We start from the raw sequence: 19,931 nt of genomic DNA, 5'->3' as shown, positions 1-19,931 counted from the left end.
AGAGATGATCTCTGTTCAACAATTATTTTTTTTATTTCCGAGTGTACCTATATATGCACAAGAGTTCCGATTGGTGCAATGACCTCTTTTTTACTATTTCTTTCAGATTCCAAAAAAATCACTGACTCAAGACCAAAATACAAAATAAACACATTTAATAAAAGAAAACAATATATATACACTTCAAATAAATTTACAAAACTATAACTAACTACAGAATTAATTGGATCCAAGGCCTTTTAAAAATAAACTTAAACTTAAGACTAGACTAAACACTTTGTTTGCACAATGACAAAATGTTTATAGCCAGTTTCTTTCTCTGTCAAGGCCCTTTTCCGAAGATATATGACTTTATTCTTCATTTTCACAGGATCCTTTTTCTTCACTCATGTAACACACATTAATTCTTCCCGACTCAATTCTGTCTTCTCTTCAGTAGAAATAATAGTTAGATCCAGCGTCCTTAAGATAGATGAAACTTCCTAATCAGAGTTTTCTTGAACATTCCTTTAGAATGTAAATAACAATTTCTTCTTTTATTCACTAATGCTTATTGACAGGCTTAACTCTTCCACTTTAAAAAATTCACAGTTCTACAATTCCCTTTTCAGAATCTACTATAAATCTTCCAATTAGCGTTCGTCGAATATTCCTTTTAAAACGATCTATAGCAATATTTTCTTTTATTTATCAATACTTATTCCACTTTGAAACTTCATAGTTCCACGATTCCTTTTTCGGAATATACTATTAATTTTCCTCCGACTGTCACATAAAAAAAACTCAAACTCCTCCGAACCTAAATATCTGCTGGCCTGTGTTCTAATTTTCTCTCCTGAACACCGTCTTGTTTACACCCGTTATTCTGATACCGAATGCTGTTCTTGTCAGCTGTCAATCACACATCAAACTTCTCGGCGAGCATGCGCACTCCATGAAACTGGTAAGCAAGAAACTAAATATAATGACTGATACGTTGTCTCCATTAGCGACAAGAGAATGTGTTCATAAAACACAACTTAGTATTTAAACTACAATAAAATGTTTGTAAGTAATACAAATATCAAATCCTGTAAGTACATCAATTTTTTAACTTCTTTACATATCACTTTGACAAAATAATTTCAATAACGGGCACATCGCAAGTGCCGATAATGTGTGTTATGAAACCAAAACTAATAAACATACTAACATAAACAATAAGTAAAAATATTCAGAATTTTAAATTATGATTATTTTTACACACCCATGTGCAATAACAATGAAGATGTTCATCTGACATCCTATTTCTGAAGATATTTCCTATCCTATTTTCTTTTTCTAAGCCTATACTCAATCTGTTCCTGAGTTAGTTGATCTCTGGCATGGGCAAGCGGGTTTTTCCTCCTGGAAACTCAAGAAAATCTAGAGTAGAACTCACATTATTTCAGACAGTAACATATCCTGTTAGGGTTAGGTACCAAGAGATGACAGCACTAATTTGTCACCGATAATTAATCATAGACATGGGCCAGCTATCTCTGATTGGCTGCCAATGGAGGCTGAACTGCCCACTCAGTCTTCAAAACCTAGATAGGGTTTAAAGGCCTCGTCTACTCTCGGTAAGGAAATAAAAAGTGTTAGCTTATTTATTTTTATTTCTATGTTCATCTGTTTTCATACTGCAAATATTTGCATGCTCATTTTTTTGTGTAGTAGTTTGATTTTATAAATAAATGTTTTTAAAGAGGTTCATCAATATAATCTCAGAAGTCACTCTGAAATTTGTTAACAGGTTGTGTCTGGTCTGCAGACTGGCATACTGAAATATTCTCTACCTAAAGGTAGAGAATATTTCAGTATTGCCAGATATAGTAGAACATTACCATAGCAACTATGAAAAAGAAACCAGTCTATTTAAGATCTCCAGATTAATATCTATAAACATTTTAAAGGTCATAATTATCATGATCATCCATCCTGCCATTTTTTAGCTTGTTGATGCTTTCAATGCACATATCTTTGTATATTATGCTTGATATGATCTTAAGCTGGTTTAAGAATTTTACAGGAGAAAAATCCCATTATCTTGCGGTTAACACAGCATTTCAGGGTTTTTAAAAATAAAAATTAAATAAGTTCTTAATTAAAAGAAATTCATACCTGTTGTTGAATACACATCATCATCAATTTCAATCTGAAAATCAGGTGGCAGCTCCTGTTCTGCTTTTAAGGTGTACCTGGAGAAAATGCAATGTGAATTCAAACTAAATATACAATCAAGAAACATTTATTTAGCAGGCCAATAACCTACCAAAATTAAGAGTAATCATGACCTGGTCAAAAATATTTATACTTTGCCAGATAACTGAAACTTTTGAAAAACCTCTAAAATTAAAGGCATTTTGAATATTAACTTTTCTTATGTAAATATAAATTTCACTGTTGAATTTGAGAAGGCTCAACAAATAGAAATATATTTATAATAATTAGTGTATTGGCATAAAAATCTATATAGTGAAAGAAATACTGCTGCATTTCACCCATAATGTCTTAACAATGGAATTTATATATTATATGTAAATTTTACTCTGTTATACAAAAATGCATAACATAAGTTTCATCATCATCATCAAATTCCTGATATATACCCTCAAGTAGTGTACAGAATATGATAGTACTACATGAAAAATTTCATCATTACAAATCTCCTATCTACAATTTTCCTCCAAATCAGTCTGTTAAATGTCAAGACTCCAATATTATCAGGTCTTATATTTCTGTCTTCTAAGGCACTTTTTACTGTATCAATCCACCTATATCTTGGTCTTCCTGTGAATCTTTTTCCTAATATCCTCGGTTTTAATATGATATTACCATTGATGCCATCTGTTCATGCACCTAATCTTTCTCAGGACTCTCATATCTGCAGTGTCTAATCTTTGGTCAAGTGTTTTACTTCTAACCCAGCTCTGAGATCCATAAGTTAAGATTGGTTTAAACACTGTCTTGAACACTGTCTTAAACACTTTAGTGTTTTGGCTAATTTCTCTCTTATTCCATATAAATTTATTCAGATAACTTCCTACTATACCAGCTTTGTTAATTCTGTTGTCTATCTCCATACTTAACTTACCATCTTCACTAAAAATCGTGCCTAAGTAGCTAAAATGTTTTACTTGTTCTATAAGTTCTCGTTTCACAATGCAGTTGATATTTAATGTTTCTGCCTATTTTGTCCTTTGTCTTTTTAATGCTGACCTTCATACCATATCTATTATGACAGTTATTCAATTTAGTCAGAGAATCTTGCAGACTTGTAGTGGATTTATTTAGAAGTATAACATCATCATAAAGCAGAGACTGAGATTAACATCTCCAATTTTGATATCAAGTTTAACGCCACTTTTGTTCGTAATGTGATCCATATAGATAATGAATAAGAGAGGGAATAATGTACATCCTTCTCTGACACCAGATTTAACATTAAACCATCTTCCTGTACTTCCTTCAATTCTAAATACTGAGTTACAACTGAAATAAAGACTAAGTATTGCTTGATATGATGCCCCATCAACACCATATAACTGTAGCGTTTGAAATAGCTTCTCTCTTGGCACGCTGTCATATGCCTTCTCCAGATCTACAAAACTTAAATACAGATCTTTGTTATATTCCCAAGATTTCTCAACTATCTGTCGTAAAGTGAAAATCTGATCCTGAGAGCCTCTCTTTGGGTTGAATCCAGCTTGTTCTTCAACCTTTCTTCCACAATCCTTCTCAACTGTTTCTCAAGTCTACTTTCATAACTCTTACCAGGAACACTCAGTGGAGACATACCTCTGTAATTCTCACATTCAGTTTTATTACCCTTTTTATATTATGGTTACTACTAGAGCTCCACTCCAATCATCTGTAATTCATCCCTCTGTCCAGGCCTTCTGAACTATGCAGTGCAGCCACAGTAAAACTTTTATACCAACATATTTGAGCATTTCTGTTCAAACATCATCTACTCCTACTGCCTTTCCACATTTCAGGCTTTTGATGGCTTTTTCTACTTCAAGTATGGATATGTATTCCTGGCTGCATGCCTGGTCAGTGTTTTTTACCACTGTGCTGTCATCACTGCTTGTTTCATTTAGCAGTTTTTCAAAGTAATTACTCCATACTTCAAGGATATGTTTTTCTGCCGTTTTCATGTCAACTTTATCATCTCTAACTCCTTTTACAGCACTCTTTCCTCCATTCCTAAGCTTCTTCAACAACCTCCAGAATATTTTGCCACCTTCTTGATATTTATTTTCTATATTCTTGCCAAAGTCCTCCCATAACTTTTGTTTAGCTAGTTTTACACAGTGTTTAGCATTCTTGCATTTGTCTCTGTATTCTCTAAGAGCACAAGCTGACTTATTTGACAGGAACTTTTGATATGCTTTCTTCTTTTCCTTCACTGCCTCTTTAACTTCCTGTGTCCACCAGGGAGTTCTGATTTTTTTATCCTTGCAGACAACTTCACCACATGCCTCTCTGGCAGAATCAATCAATGTTTTCTTCAGAGTTTGCCACTGAATTTCCAAGGTTTGATTCCTGTTCTCAAACTCTTTCATTTTCCTTTCAATAATCTTTATGTATTTTAGTCTACAGTTTCACATCTGAGAGCTGCTCAACTTTTATTCATATTAAAATAAAAGAAATACATGTTATTTTTTTCAATATGGAATTCAATTTTATCCTGCTCAAGACTAAATAGTGATCACTTCCACTTTCAAATCCTCTGTATAATTTGGTGTCCTGCACAAGTGGGAAAACACGGAATTTACTGCCTATCAACAATAACATAGTCAATGAGACTTTTCTTATTTCTTGCTTCTTCTCTCCATGAATTTGTGCACATTTTTATGTTGGAACATGGTGTTAGTAATAACCAGTCCATGTCCTGACCAGAAATCCAACATGTATTTGCCATTATTATTAGGTTTGCTCTGTTCTCCAAATTTTCCTAACATATTTTTGTATGTCTGACAATCATTTCCTACTCTGCTATTTAGATCCCCAACAAGGACCAACTTTTCCTTTTTCATTGTGTCAGTTGCTTTTTCTAAAGCCTCAAAAAATTCCTCCACCTCTACCTTTGTAGAACCTTCTGTGGGACCATAGGCACAAATAAGTCTCATTGTCCAGTTCCCCATTCTCATATTTGCCCACATCAATCTACTTGAGACTTCCTGCCATTCAAGAAGATTAGCCTCGTATTTAGTGTTAAATATTATGGCTACTCCTTTTCCTTGATTATCATTGCCTGAATATAGCATTTTGTACTTATTGATCAGAAAGATTTCACCAGTTTTTGTCGTATAAGTTTTGGTTCACATAAGTGAAACAAAAACTTATGTGAACATATCCAACAGGATTGAACAAAGACATGATTTACTAGCCTAGAATTACCAACACACAGTCATTTCTGATTTTTTCACTCATCCTGTGTGCAAGAGAATGTTGTTCAACATTCACCTGATAAATCGTCTGGTATACAGCCTGCAAGCAGGATTTAGCTCTTTTTGTTTGCAGTGAGTTGGCATAATAATAACAAGTATAAAAATGGTGGAAAAACTCACATTAAAACTTATTTGTAGAAATTTTGCCTGAGTTTTATAGGCATCTTCAATACAGAATTACAGAACAGTAATCAAACAATAACAGAAATTCTAAAAAAGAGCTACCTTAGTACCTAATGCAAGACAAATAAAATAGGTCAATATTTTCCTAACTGAAAATTATACACAGATGTACACATACAAAGTTAGAAAAGATTAGATTTAAAATGAGCTATCTCCCATAAAGGAGGCAGATGTAGATCATCGATAATGTTTCAGACATTTCTTTATAAAGACATTCTTCACAGAATTGAGTTTCACAAAGGATTCTTGTTTCAGTGAACTCTTATGATCAGTGGAGCATAAGAGTTCACTGAAAAATTTCCATTGGATATTGTACTGCTCATAGCTCTTTCATTGGAAGAGCTATGGGCAGTACAATATCCAATGGAAATTTTTGTTGGAGCAATTCAATGGAGTATGATAAAGGAATATTTAGTAAAGAAAGACAATATCTAAGCTGATCATAACATCGGAACTTATAAGTGGGACATCCTATACATTCAACAAGTGATCTTAATGGAATACCAGGTTTATGAACATTGGGTAAACAATATAATCCAGCTGGATGAGAAGGTTTGAAACTCTTTCTTTATTTCTTCATCCCAAATAGAAACATTAAGCCTATTCATCTGGCTGCCAAAACGAGGAGATATGAAGACCTATAAGTAAAAAAGTCTCAAAGTAACAGCAACATGCTGAACATGAACCTTTCCTTTGTTTGCTTTAGTAATAATAAAATTGTTGTTTTTTCTTTGCCTTCAGAACTTTAAGTTCAAAAAATTTTATTTAAACAAAAATAAATTTAAAAAATCTCCCAACAGATTAGAGTAATTTTTACTGAGTACGTGAGTAATTTTTGCCCATTTTTTTTGGAAATCTTTTACTTTAAAATCAAATTCCTCATCATTGCCTTCTGAATTAAAATATTGCCAATGCAGGCCAAATTTCTATGTTTGCTTCAGTGTGGCGTGGTGTGGAATGCTCTTCCATGAGCTTGCTATTGTCCATATTGTCATCTTTACTTTGTTTATATATGCCAGCTTGGTTGGCCGAGTTGGACATATCGGCTCTCCAGCCAAAAGGCTGCAAGTTCAAATCCCACCATGAGCATGGATGTTTGTGATTATCTGTGAAAATACTAGTAGTGGTGGTGGATGGTAGATGGTATTGGTGTGGTTGTGGTTCGTTGTAGTTGGTGGATTGAATGGTGGAGACAGAGTTGTAGAGTAGGTGACCTCCCTCAATGAGTCTTTGGCCCCCCTCTTGGAGGTGTCAAGTAATAATAATAATAACAACATTTGGAATGAAATTCATCGAATGTACCATCAAAAGAGACAACATCTCTTAAATAATTCTTTCTGCACAAATGTTTCAAGATTCTGATTATTCCTTGATCCACTAGTTGAATGAACACTACAGGTGGAAAGCAGAAATATTTCTGCTGGCAAGAGTTATTCTTGGATGTGCCAGACTATTACCTAATAATAAGACCACAGGAGTAGTAGCTGGTGTTTAACAATCTTAGACATGACAAGTCTAAGTCTTGTTATGTCTGAGTGATTACTTCGGGTACAAGATGATTGGTAAACCATTTCAGCGATTTCTTTCCATCACCATGCGTTTTTTTCTGACCCCTAGAGATAACGGGGAGAGATATTCCCACAAGTGTTTCACGGATGGCATCTTTTTGAAATCACAAGGGGTTTTCGACTGTGGGTTCCCAGCAGCATTGGCACAACAAAGTCTCAGCATAAACTTGCTATCCTTATCCGTTCTATCAAACATCAGCTCCCTCCTCTCTCAGTGCCTGGAGTTTATAAATTACCTTGTTCCTGAAAGCTGGCTTACTTTGGACAGAGAGGTAGATCAGCCACCATCCACTTAGAAGAACACAAATCATACATCTGTAATCACTACTATAGTCAATCTGGCCTGGCAGACCATGTTTTGGATACAACTCACAAGATCTGGATAAAAACACAATGCGCCATCATAGTAAATTCAAAAAAGAAAGACAATTTTAGAATCTACAGTGGCACTCAGAAATCAGCCAAATTTAAATAAATATGGTTGCACAAAACTTCCCAAAATTTGAGAAACATTAATTATCAGAGATACCACCTTACATCCTAGGCCACCTACAAATGTCCATAGAGGGTGCAACACCTAGATAGGACTTTAGTGTTACCCACATTTCACTTAGTATCGTTTTGTATTTGAGTGTGTTATATTAGTTTTTTGTAATCCCTGAAGATGTCTCAATGACTGAGATGAAATACTGGAAACATTAAAATCAGTTTTAATCCATTTCGAGTGCTGTATATTTCCATTAAGCCTCCAACATGATGTCCTCATAGCACTTAAGCCTTAATACATGGGTTGCAGAGAAAAATCAATGCCCTATGTACACTGGTATACTACTCTAACTTTCTAAAGAAAACATTCATATATTTCTAGTGCCCTGAAATATATGAATTTTCTTTGAAAATAAACTACAGTACTATTCACGTCAAAGTTTCTGGAACAGAAGACTACAAAGACACTGGAATGTAAACAAATAATTTACCATCTAAAATTAATTATTTACAGCCAAAGTTTTGCTAGCATTATCAGAATCAATTTAAATCAGAGGCTTTGTGTCTTCACTACACTCAGTGAACACACAGTAAAATGACCTGAAAAACCAGGACAGTCATAGAGGGCGACAGTGGTGCTTTTTGTGGTGATTCTTGTCATTAATGCTGATTGGTAGATAGGGCAGTGTGCTAAAATCTATTTAAAAGCATACCATCTGTTCTGTTGAAGCTAACTGGGTTCAGTAGAACTTGTGCGGCTTCCAGGGTCTCTCCAATTTAAATCTGAATTTGTAAAGTAGCCTGGCTTTCTTCCATCTTATGAAATGGTCTTTCTCTCTGGCATGTTGAGTTTTTTGGTTCTCCATTTCAGATGCATTTTTTATGCTCTTTTTTTCTAACCAATGTAGCATGTCCTATTTGTCTGAAATAGCATTCCACACTGGCAGAGGATGTTGTAGACGCCTCGGAAGGAGAGAAGGTCTAGACAATTGTTAATTTGTCTCTTAGGCAGGTAGAAAATTTGTTTAGAGGTTTGTAAACCATTCTGATTCTGTGTCATTTCAAAAGGGAGCCCAGTTTATCTGCTGTACTTTTGATGTAAATCCTGTATCTAGGATAAAGATATAGTGTATGTATAGTCTGGTTTGAGGTGGAGATTTGTGTTCTTTTCAAGGAGTTTGGTGAGGGTTTTTCTGTTGTATCCATTTTGTTAGAATAATGTGAGTAGAGCCTGTTATTCCAGGTGCAGTGCTGGTCCATGGGGAAGAAATCGCTCTGCCCCAGAGGGTAAGGTCTTCAGCAAACCAAGTTTTTGTGCAGGATCATGGTGTGAAATAGCATGTAGGTATAGCTATATGTATGGGCTTAGATAGTAAATTATTTGGTCACATTCCAGCATCCACACAGTCTTCTGTTTCAGCAACTTCGATATGTATAATAGCAACTGCTATGGAAATTTAAACATGGATACAATACATTATTCAGTGTCCTGAAACATGCAATGGCTCCTATGAAAAGTCCACTAAGCCTATCGTACATCTGACCATTAATCTACCAGGTGAAACCAGTTAGAGTATACTATTCTGTAACCAGTGCCTTGACATATGAGATGTTTCCTATGAAACATGCCATATCTAGTCTACATCCAGTTTCTTAGAACATACAATGTTCCATGAAGCATATCCAATGAGCCCACAATAAGTCTAACTATTAATTTCTGAAGTGCATCAAATACATAAATCACATTATATTTCAAGGATAAAATGTTCTACTTCACATTTTATTTTGTTTGTTCACAAGAGATATAAAATTTCACATATGAAATTAAAATAAATTACATCTATTTCAAAATATAAGATCAATCTCAGCAATACATTTATTTATTACTGGCAATATTTTCCACCTTTTATTCTTCCAATCTGTGCAATGAACAAGGCTTTTATTCAGGGTTCTTTTCATTTTGCTGAATGAGCTTATTTCTTTATAATATTTATTGAAATATATGAACTTTTTTTTTTATTGTTGCAAAATTCAAGTATGCGTTGTCATCATGATTACATTTAGATATGTTATTATTAATTACAACTTAATCAAAATTTGGATTGTTTCCTTGCTTTTTATATAATGAATGGTTTTTCTCTGACCTGTTTACTGAATGAAAAGTGTTAACCATTACTTTACCTCCTCTTCCACAATTAATAATAGTACACAGTATAGCTGAGATCACTACGCAAAGTGAATCATCATTCCTATAGCTGAGAGATTAGATGATCAGAGTGTGGAATGCACAGCAGCATAGCTAGGCTTGTAATACTCTTGTTAACTTCATAACTAAGGTCTTTTATAGTGTGACAGTCTTGATATTTGGTAAAATATCTTGCCATGGATGCCCTTGGCAACTGTCCCAATTCCAGAGTGTTCCTACACCACTGGGAACACAGCTTAATAAATCTTATAAATTTGTGTCAGACAAAGATTTATATATATCTTACTATATATATATAAATATACACATACACACATGATATATATCAATGTTGATCTTTTGCCAGAAAGATATAAGAAAATTTTTGCTCAAACTAGATATCAAATAATCTCACAGAAGATCCCACAGAAGGTTCTACTAAGGTAGAAGTGCAGGAATTTTTTGAGGCTTTTAGAGAAAGCAACTGACACAATGAAAAAGGAAAAGTTGGTCCTTGCAAGGAATCTAAATACCAGAGTAGGAAATGATTGTCAGACATACAAAAATAGTTTGGCAAAATTTCGAGAAAATAGCAAAGCTAATAATAATGGTAAATACCTATTGGATTTCTGCTCAGGACATGGACTGGTTATTACTAACACAATGTTTCAACATAAAAATGTGTACAAATTCACATGGAGAGAAGAAGCAAAGAGTAAGAAAATGGTTTGGAACATCCTTTCAAGTAGTTTTAAGTTGTTTAGGGAACAATCTGCTGCTGCTTTCATTGCCATTTGCATTGGCAAGCAGTTCCTGACTGATTTCAACATGGTTCTCTTTCTGATTGTTAGTCAACAAACGTGGCACGAATTTTGCACAGACGCGAAGCATCTAAGTTTTTCAGTTAAAATTTGATGGCAAAATCCTATGTTGATGCCCACTTCATCAGCAACTTCTTGGACAGTTAAATGACGATTTCCATGAATCGCAGCACAAACTCGATCTACATGGTTGTCGTCTGTTGATGTGGAAGGTCATCCAGGCCTGGGATCTTCATTGACCGATGTTCTGCCCTTTTAAAATGCCTAAACCACTCATAGCACTGCATTCGGCTCATATAGTCCTCCCCATATGCTTGGTTAAGCAACTGAAATGTCTCTATAAAATTTTTACCAAATTTGCAGCAAAATTTCACACACACACACACACACACACACACACACACACACGTTCAAGCTTTTTCATTGTCACTAATCTGAAAAACAGCTTGTGCATGTGCTCACTTTAGTGGATGTAACTCGATGACTAATGCTCATAGCAAAACGGGGCAAATGGCAGTTGATTGTCAAAACCTGCTGCTAGGAGGGTTTGATAATTCCGTGCAAAAATGAAGAAAACAATTTTTTTTTGGAACAAACATTATTTATTTTTCAACATAGTCTCCTTTGAGGACTATACACTTTGTCCAACGATGCTCGAGTTTTTTTGATCCCATCCATATAGCATGATTTGTCCAACTCTTCAAAATAGGCAGTTGTTTCAGCAATCACCTCATCGTTTGATGAAAATCTCTTTCCTGCCAGCCATTTTTTCGTGTTTGGAAACAGAGAGTAGTCCGAGGGAGCCAAATTTGGAGAGTGGTGGTGGTGGTGGTGTGTGTGTGGGGGGGGGGGGGGGGGGTTTGCAAAAAGACTTCGTAGCGTAAATCAAACAATTTTGCAGTGACAATTGCAGAAGCGTGAGCAGGTGTGATGTCGTGGTGAAAAAGAATCTTTTTCGCCAAGTGTGGTCGTTTTTCCTTTATTTCATTATTTAAACGATCCAACAAAGATACATAATACACTCCGGTAATTGTTTTTCCCTTTTCCAAGAAGTCTATGAAGATTATGCCACAAGCAACCCAGAAGATGGTGGCCATAACCTTTCCTGCTAAAGGAGCAATTTTCGCTTTCTTTGGTGCAGATTCCCTGCTTGCAACCTATTGTTTTGACTGTTCCTTGGTCTCAGGCTAGTAGCAATGAATCCATGTTTCGTCCACTGTTATGAAACAACACAAAAATTCCTCTGAAATCCATTGAAGTAGCTTCAAGCTGTCCTTGCAATAGTTCACACATTGATGCTTTTGATCCAGCGTGAGCAAACGAGGAGCCATCTTGCAGATAGTTTTCTCATATGTAAATTTTCATGTAAAACATCATGTATGTGGTCATTTGAGATGCCCACAGCCTTATCAATTTCATGCACCTTCACTCTTCTATCATTCATCGCCATATCATGGATTATTTCAATAATTTCTGGAGTAGTGACCTCAACAGGGCATCCAGAACGTCCAGCATCACTTGTGCTCGTATGGCCACTTCGAAAGTTACTAAACCACTTATAAACCATGTTATCAAGCTTAGCTTTGGTTTTCTGAGCTGTTTTGACTTTCAAAAAGTAATGTTTAATCACTACATGAAATTCTTTCTCATCCATTTTTCACAAATCATGGTACTTGATCGATTCAAATGAACGCCAAACAACAGAGTAATAGATCTATCTGACTAAAAAGTGTGTGATCCTCCAACAGTTGCCAGCAACTAAAAATAACCTCGATACGCACTGGTGGCGCCATCTCATAGACACTGCATGGACTTATCGAACAGCCCTCGTAGGTGCACTCAGCAGCAGCCGCAGCACACTCTCTGAGTCATTTGGCATGCTATTTAAAAAGTTTGGTCTTTTTTTGAACACGCCTTGTATATACATTTATACATACATAGACACACAGGTAACTCTTTATATGCAAGGGTTGGGTTCTCGAGAATCGACGCGTATATCAAAAACTTGTAACATGGGATAACAGTGGTTGTGTTCCAAAACAACTGCAATTCCGATCTTTTAAGATTAAGATGATCAAAAATGCACCTATTTTTCATACATATTAAGGCACAGAAGTAGCAAATAAAATATTCAGCACTTATAAAACAAATAACAAGTAATGTAGTTCTTTATTTTAAAGATTAATATATCATAACCAGACCTGTGTTAAAGTTGTGATTATCACAACTTTAACTAGCATGCTGAAATTGATGGTTTATAGGAGGTTGAAAGCTGCTTTTCCAAGAATCTCTCAATGGAAACCAGAATTGCAGTTTTCAGCCTTCTGACTGTCAGTGGGTAACCTCCTTCTGCTATCTCTGCAGTTTCAGAGTCACCAGTCATGTTGAGATTTTAGAAAGCACAGCAACTTTATAGTGATTGAATCTCCAACAACCTGCAGCAAAAGGTGTTGGTTACTTTTTATCTTTCATCAGATCTTCATACAAATTTTTTGCCTCCCCTCATATGACTGTCCAGACAAAGGCATGTTCTGATGCTCAGTTGATATAGCCAGCATGCTTTCCCTTTCCTCAACTGCACGAAGTCAAGATTTCGTTACTTTGATCATGATGAGATTGTTGGATGATTGCGTGCTCTCTTGCAAACTGTATCACCATTATTATGAATAGTTCTTACTGTAGAATCACACTTGGCCTTTTGAATGTCAATGCCACATTCACCTTTATCAAACTGATTCAGAACTTCCAACTTCACCACAGCAGAACAGGATTTCCTAGTCCTTTTCTTCACTTGGTCTTTGTCTTGGAATTTGTGTGTGCAAGACAGATTTCACATATTTGGTTTCAATGTTGGAATCTTACAGAAATTGCTTAGTGAAAAAGTATTAGTTGTCAGGAAAACTAGATACAGTGGATGAAAGTGTGGACTGCACACATTAAGTGGCAGAAACTGAGTGTAATGACAGAATGAGAAAGATAGCCTGTTAGGGAAATAGAGAAGGGACTTGGCTCAAGATTCAAAATATCAGCTTGTTAATTAGCTATCATGTACACACTAATGCCTAAAGATCAGGAATCAAGGTAAAGAGTTCTTAGCACTGTCAGATGCAGAGAAACCAAAAATTATAGACATTCAACTAGGCTGACAGAGGAGCATACTGTTAGAGGAATAGAATATAGTGGGTTGATATAACAGAAAGGAACATAAGCTGACATAACAAATAATAGCAATGAAATAACTTATATATAATTTTTACTTATCATAAATCTGCTCTAGTATCAAGAGAATCCTCAGTAGGAATTTTAAATTGAACAGAAAGAATAGACATTTGGAAGACTCAACAATGAAAATACATGAGCTACACGTACGATGTACAATGACACAACCTAAAATACATTAAGATCTTAAGTGTATAATTTAAAACAAGATATTATTATATCTTAAAAATAAAAAAAATATATATATAGCACATCGCAAGACATCCATTGTTATATTTTATTTATTAATGTGGTGGGTTCATTTTACTCAGGAAGGACATACAAGATAAGAAGAGCAGGAGAGTACAGTAATGAATGCAGAGAAATTAAACGCAACTAGAATAGAAATCTCCAATGGTGGTGGTAACATTGGATACATGAAATAGATTTCAGTTTATTTGGTGTGAGGCAGAGATTAACAAAGCAAAATACACTAACTGGGTGCTGCTGAAGATCAGGATCAATCTGAAGAGAAACATGAATTGCATAGACAGATAAATCTTATGGACATAAGGAAAACTATTATTATAGTAATTCCAACTATGGAAATATAGACTGGAGGGAAGATAAAACATGCAAGATGAGATAAAATGAATTTAGAGACTCATTCAGGGATAACTACCTTAAACAGCACTTGGTGGAAGGAACTCACTGTGCAAGAACATTGAACTCATTAATAGCATTTGAAAATCTGTCTAGAAATGAGTTCACTGCCTTCAACAGGTGAGAGTGATCATGCAGTTTGACTTAAAGTAATAATGTATGGAAAAGATTTGCCTAAGTAGGAGCATATATAGAACTACATAGCAAGTGATTATAATCAACTAAGAAGGCAGCTTGAAACAGTGTCTTGGAATGAGAAACTGCATGGCAGAGGAATTAACAGTGTATGGGAATTAGTCAAAGGGTGCCTACAGGAAGCTGAATTTGACTGCATCCCAAGAGTAAGAAGAATAAATCACATGGGAGTTAAATGGATGAATACCATTTTAAAGCAAGAGCTTCATAAAGAAATTACTGCAAATCTGATATCAAGAGAAGAGTGATAACGAGATCTTGGAGCACTGTAACAGATTACAAGAGTAATGCCCATGATGAAGAAGGTAAAATAAGATATGAAAAGAAGTTACCAAACAGGCCAAAGGAAAGTCAAAATATTTTACTGCTATGTAGTAAGTAAAATATAGAATAACCTTGGTGAATCAAAATGGTGGAAAGTGATATTTATATGAGAAATAGCAGAGTTGTTAAGTGATCATTTTAGTAAGGTATCTAATTCCAGTCAGACCCATCAGATTTCTGAATGCCAGGTGAGAACGGGATGAAAAAACAGAGGTAAAAAAGTTAGAAATATTAAAGCTGTTACAAGAGCATGACTCAAATACAGCAATTAGACTGGATGGGATATTGGCATTGGTGATGAAGTAATGTGCAAAAGAATTAGAAATGCCCCTGACCTGGTTGTTCAATCTGAGTCTCACACATGCAAGATTCTTAATGAGAGGAGAGCAAGATAATTTCATTATACAAGGCAGAACTAAGATTAATGCACTGTATCATTCTCTGCTCTATACAAGGGCAGAGCTAAGACTGATATAGTGTATTAGAGACAAGTATCTCTGGTGTGGTCATCAAGGTACTCAAAAGGCTAGTAAGGCATTACATTCAAAGGAGGGTACACAACAATAGAATTTCTCTATAGAGGACAGCATGGTTTTGTTAAAGGTCAATCTTTCTTTAGCAATCTTTTCATGATCTATAATAGTGAAGGCAGAGTTGGATGTGGGGAACAGATAATATGCCACAACACTTCTGGATTTTGCCAAGGCATCTGACAGGATTTCAATGTGTTATACACTCAAATGGATAGGTTTATAAAATAAACTTGTGGAATGAATTAGAGTGGCTGGCAAACAGGCAGACAGTGATTATGTTGGTGCTGAGTATGAAAAGAAGGGCAGCCAGTGGTGCACCATAGGATTCTGTACTTGGCACATGTTTAACATGTACACTAATGATGTAGTTGAGAGTCTATGATATTTAGTTATTTGCTAATAGAGAATCCTCACAGGTGGATTCGAACAGATTGGTTATACAGAGAACCACGATCTCTAGAAATTGCACCTTGTGTAGTAGATGTGGAAGCTAGTCTGCCAGATATGGTAAAGTAGTCCAAATATACCGAATATTAATATGCAGGTTTATGGATGTAGGAGGTGGAATTCAGAATCATCTGTGAAAGCTGGGTAGGGGTATTGCATTCTTCTGGTGGCATGTGGGGTGAGTGTGTGGAACGGGTTCCTGTTACATGTTGTGACTGTCTTTGGCATATGTATTTTATTCAAGGAAAATATAAGTATTTAAGTATGAGTGTTTAATGGATCCTTCCTCAATGAGTCCCTGGAAGTGCATTCAATAAAAAGAGCAACAAGAATTATATTATTTAGTTACAGTAGATAGGGTAAATGGCCCCCGCCTACTCCCTATATGGGAACAACATAGGCGTTAGCTGTAAAAGTTACAGTATCATCAATGTCCCAGTATTTATTACTGCTAATTAAATGAGTTTAATTAAAGCAACCAGTTAAAGTATGCATGCAAATTGTCTTGCATAGATGTTTTAGTTTCAAGCCTGAATTTAAGTAGGGCAATCTACTGATGTGAATGAAAAAGAAAATATACTTTTTTTACTTAAATATAAAGAGCCAACAGGCTTCATTACGGTGATATAAACATTAATTAAATTAAGGGATATTAGATCCCACATTGTTTTAAAACCAAATAAGAATCGGCATGAAACTCTCTGATTCCAATCCTTGAGTTTCTTATTCGGTTTTAAAATACTGCGGGATCTAATATCCCCTTAATTTAATTTATACTTTTTTTTTTTTTTTTAAACAAAAATTGGTTATCCTACCTTGTCCTTATATTAGATTCAATTTTTCCATAGGTTTTAAGAATGTCAGTAACTTCAGGATCAAATAACAATCTGGAAATGAAGAGGAAATAAACTTTAATATAAACAGTTTATTTTAAATATAATGTATCTATGAATATTCCAAAAATTATTTCTTGGAGTTAAAAAATCATGTTAGATAGGCATGAAATGAAAATAAGCATACTTTATTAAAAATAATGCAGGTATCCCTTGATATATGCAACTTTGATTAGTGCACAAAAAAATTATTGCGACCATAAACTTGATATATGGTATCAAATTTGATTAGTGCGGCCCAAAAAGTTTGAAAATAAGCAAAGCATTAGACTTGGTCAATGAAACCGATCAGATCACATGGTACGAGTTGAGCTCCAACGTTAGTAATTCACTCTCAGCCTCAGAATCAGTGCTTCAATTTATCAGCAGAGCATGGTGTGTACAGACGTATATGTGTATGTATTACAGTGTACGTTTACGGCCTATCCACATATCATGTAATTTTCAAATTATGTAAAGCATTACCCTTCGTAACCATGGCCTCGGAAAAGAGTAATAAATGAAAACTTATTACTTTGGATACTAAAATTGACACTATTAAAAGGTTTGATAATGGAGAATGCAAAGCAAACATCGGAAGAGCTCTAGGCTTTGGTGAATCAACTATACGAACCATTTTAAATAAAGTGACTGAGTACCGCAAACAAGTCAAAGTGACATCTGCATCTTTGAGTATGCAGTGTACTAGGAATAGAAGCCCATTAATGATCAAACTGGAAGATTTACTATTTCTTTGGCTAGAAGATTGTAATGAGAAGCGTATTCTCATTGACAGCAATAATCTTAGGCTCAAGGCTTTAAGCCTATTTTCTACACTTAAAGAAAACAAATATCAAGATGTGACCACAACATTTTCTGCAAGCAAAGGCTGGTTAGAAAATTTCAAATCTCGATCCGGAATGAAAAATGTAAAATTAACAGACTAAGCAGCAAGCGCTGATAAAGATGTTGCAGCCAGATATCCAGCTGAATTAAAGAAAATAATCGAAGAAAATGGGTACGACGATCACCAAATATTCAACGTAGACGAAACTGACCTGTTTTGGAAGAAAATGCCAACAAAAACATTTTTAGCAAGAAAAGAACGAACCACACCTGGTTAAAAAGCATCCAAAGATAGCTTAACTTTTACTTGGAGGTAATGCCGAAGGTGATTTCAAATTAAAGCCAATGCTAATTTATCGAACAATGAACCCAAGGGGTTTTAAAGGCTGTAACAAACAATTCCTTCCAGTAATATGGGAATCAAATAAAAAGGCATGGCTTACCAAACAGTTGTTTGAAGAATGGTTCACTTCGCATTTTTGGCCCGCAGCTGAAAAATACTGCAATGAAAATAATTTAGCTTTCAAAGTTCTTTTAGTATTGGATAATGCCCCTGGACATCCCACCTCACTTAATGATTTAAATAGTAATGTGCAGGTTGTATTTTTACCACCGAATACGACATCTTTGATACAGCCTATGGGCCAGGGAGTCATTTCTGCATTCAAGGCTTATTATATTAGAAGAACTTTCGCCCAGGCAATTCAAGCTACAACTGGAGACAATCCAATCACTCTAGAGCAGTGTTTCTCGACCTGTGGCCTGCAGAACGCAGGTGGTCTCTATGATGGGACAGGTGGCAAACTTAAATTAATTAAATAAATATATAATTTTTAATTATCTAAACAAATTAAAATTGAATAAGTAGGTAAAAATTATTGAAATCAAATGGAGACTTTAAAAAAAAAAAAAAATATCGTCAAAATGTTCAAAGGCGGAAGCAATTACTCTATATTTTTGTTCACTTCACCCTTTTTATTATTCGTCATTCTGCCGCTAAATTTGTAGCTGCAAAATGACAATAATAAAAGAGGAGCGAAGTGAACAATAATATAGTTTTATTGCTTCCGCCTTCCCTTGCTGTTTGGTCAGATTTGAAATGAACATGTTATCCACATTTCAACCAATGGTTTGTTGTTTATTGATTTTTATTATTGAAGGTTTCCCTCCTTCAACCAAGGCTCAATATATCCTGAGAAGTGCTAAGTGATACTTAGCACTTCTCAAGTGGACAAAGTGTGTCCTGAGTTAACCCCAGTATTATATATTTATATATATTTTTGGAAACGTTTTTTAATAATGGAAAAGTGGCTTAGAACTAGGACTTTGAAAAGAAGGGCAAATGAAACAGGTAATGTTAACCCTAATTGTGATACAAGTGTTGTAATGGCGAGTAAATCTGATACTATTAAAGAAGAAGAAACAAACAAACAGTTCAAAGAAAAATACAGTAGGAAATATAACAGTTCATATCTGGAATTCAAGTGTGGAGATGAAAGTGAACAGAAACCTCAATGTGTTTTGTGTTATGAAGTGTTGTCGAACGAGTGACTTGAAACCTGCAAAACTCCAACGACATTTAGAAACTAAACATTGTGATGTGAAAAATAAGCCAACTGCATTTTTTCTGCGATGCTTAGGGACATTAAATCACGGGAAAGATATAGTTTCGGCCATGAGTTCCATTAACAGCAAGGCACTGGAAGCATCCTCTCTCTCTCTCTCAAGTTTGCACATAGCGAAAACAGGAAAACCTCATTCTATCGGGGAAAATTTGCTACTTCCAGCTATAAAAAATGTGGTAAAAACGATGCTTGGCAACAAGTTACTAAAAGATGTTGGTTTGATTCCTCTTTCAAATGACAGTGTCAGGCGCAGAATTAATGATAAGGCAGGTGACGTAGAATCTCAGTTAATCGAAAGCGTTAAGAAGAGCCCTTATTATGCGTTACAAATAGACGAGACTACTAATGCCACATAAGATATGCACATGATAACAATATTTATGATGATATTCTGTTTTGTAGAACTTTGCCAACCCGAACAACTGGAAAAGAAATTTTTATATAATGAAACCGGTGGAATTCATCACTTAAAAAAAAAAAAAACGTATCAACCACAGTAATGAATATT

General features: G+C 35.1%; 1 protein-coding gene across 2 annotated transcripts in view; it reads right to left on the bottom strand.

The window, feature by feature from the left end:
• Positions 1 to 19,931, bottom strand: part of qin (tudor domain-containing protein qin) — a 544,378-nt gene that overhangs the window by 349,985 nt on the left and 174,462 nt on the right. For both annotated transcript variants that reach the window (XM_090401282.1, XM_090401283.1), the window contains 2 exons: positions 16,896 to 16,967; positions 2,143 to 2,219 (listed from right to left, as the gene is read on the bottom strand). In XM_090401282.1, coding sequence (XP_090257408.1) covers positions 2,143 to 2,219; positions 16,896 to 16,967 — 149 coding nt within the window. The remainder of the gene's footprint in view (positions 1 to 2,142; positions 2,220 to 16,895; positions 16,968 to 19,931) is intronic.

The sequence above is a fragment of the Typopeltis vanoorti genome, chromosome 12, assembly GCF_054136105.1.
Source record: "Typopeltis vanoorti isolate ZY-2024b chromosome 12, IOZ_Tvanoo_1.0, whole genome shotgun sequence".
In the NCBI taxonomy this organism is placed as follows: Eukaryota; Metazoa; Arthropoda; class Arachnida; order Uropygi; family Thelyphonidae; genus Typopeltis; species Typopeltis vanoorti.
This window is presented reverse-complemented; position numbering and strand designations above follow the sequence as displayed.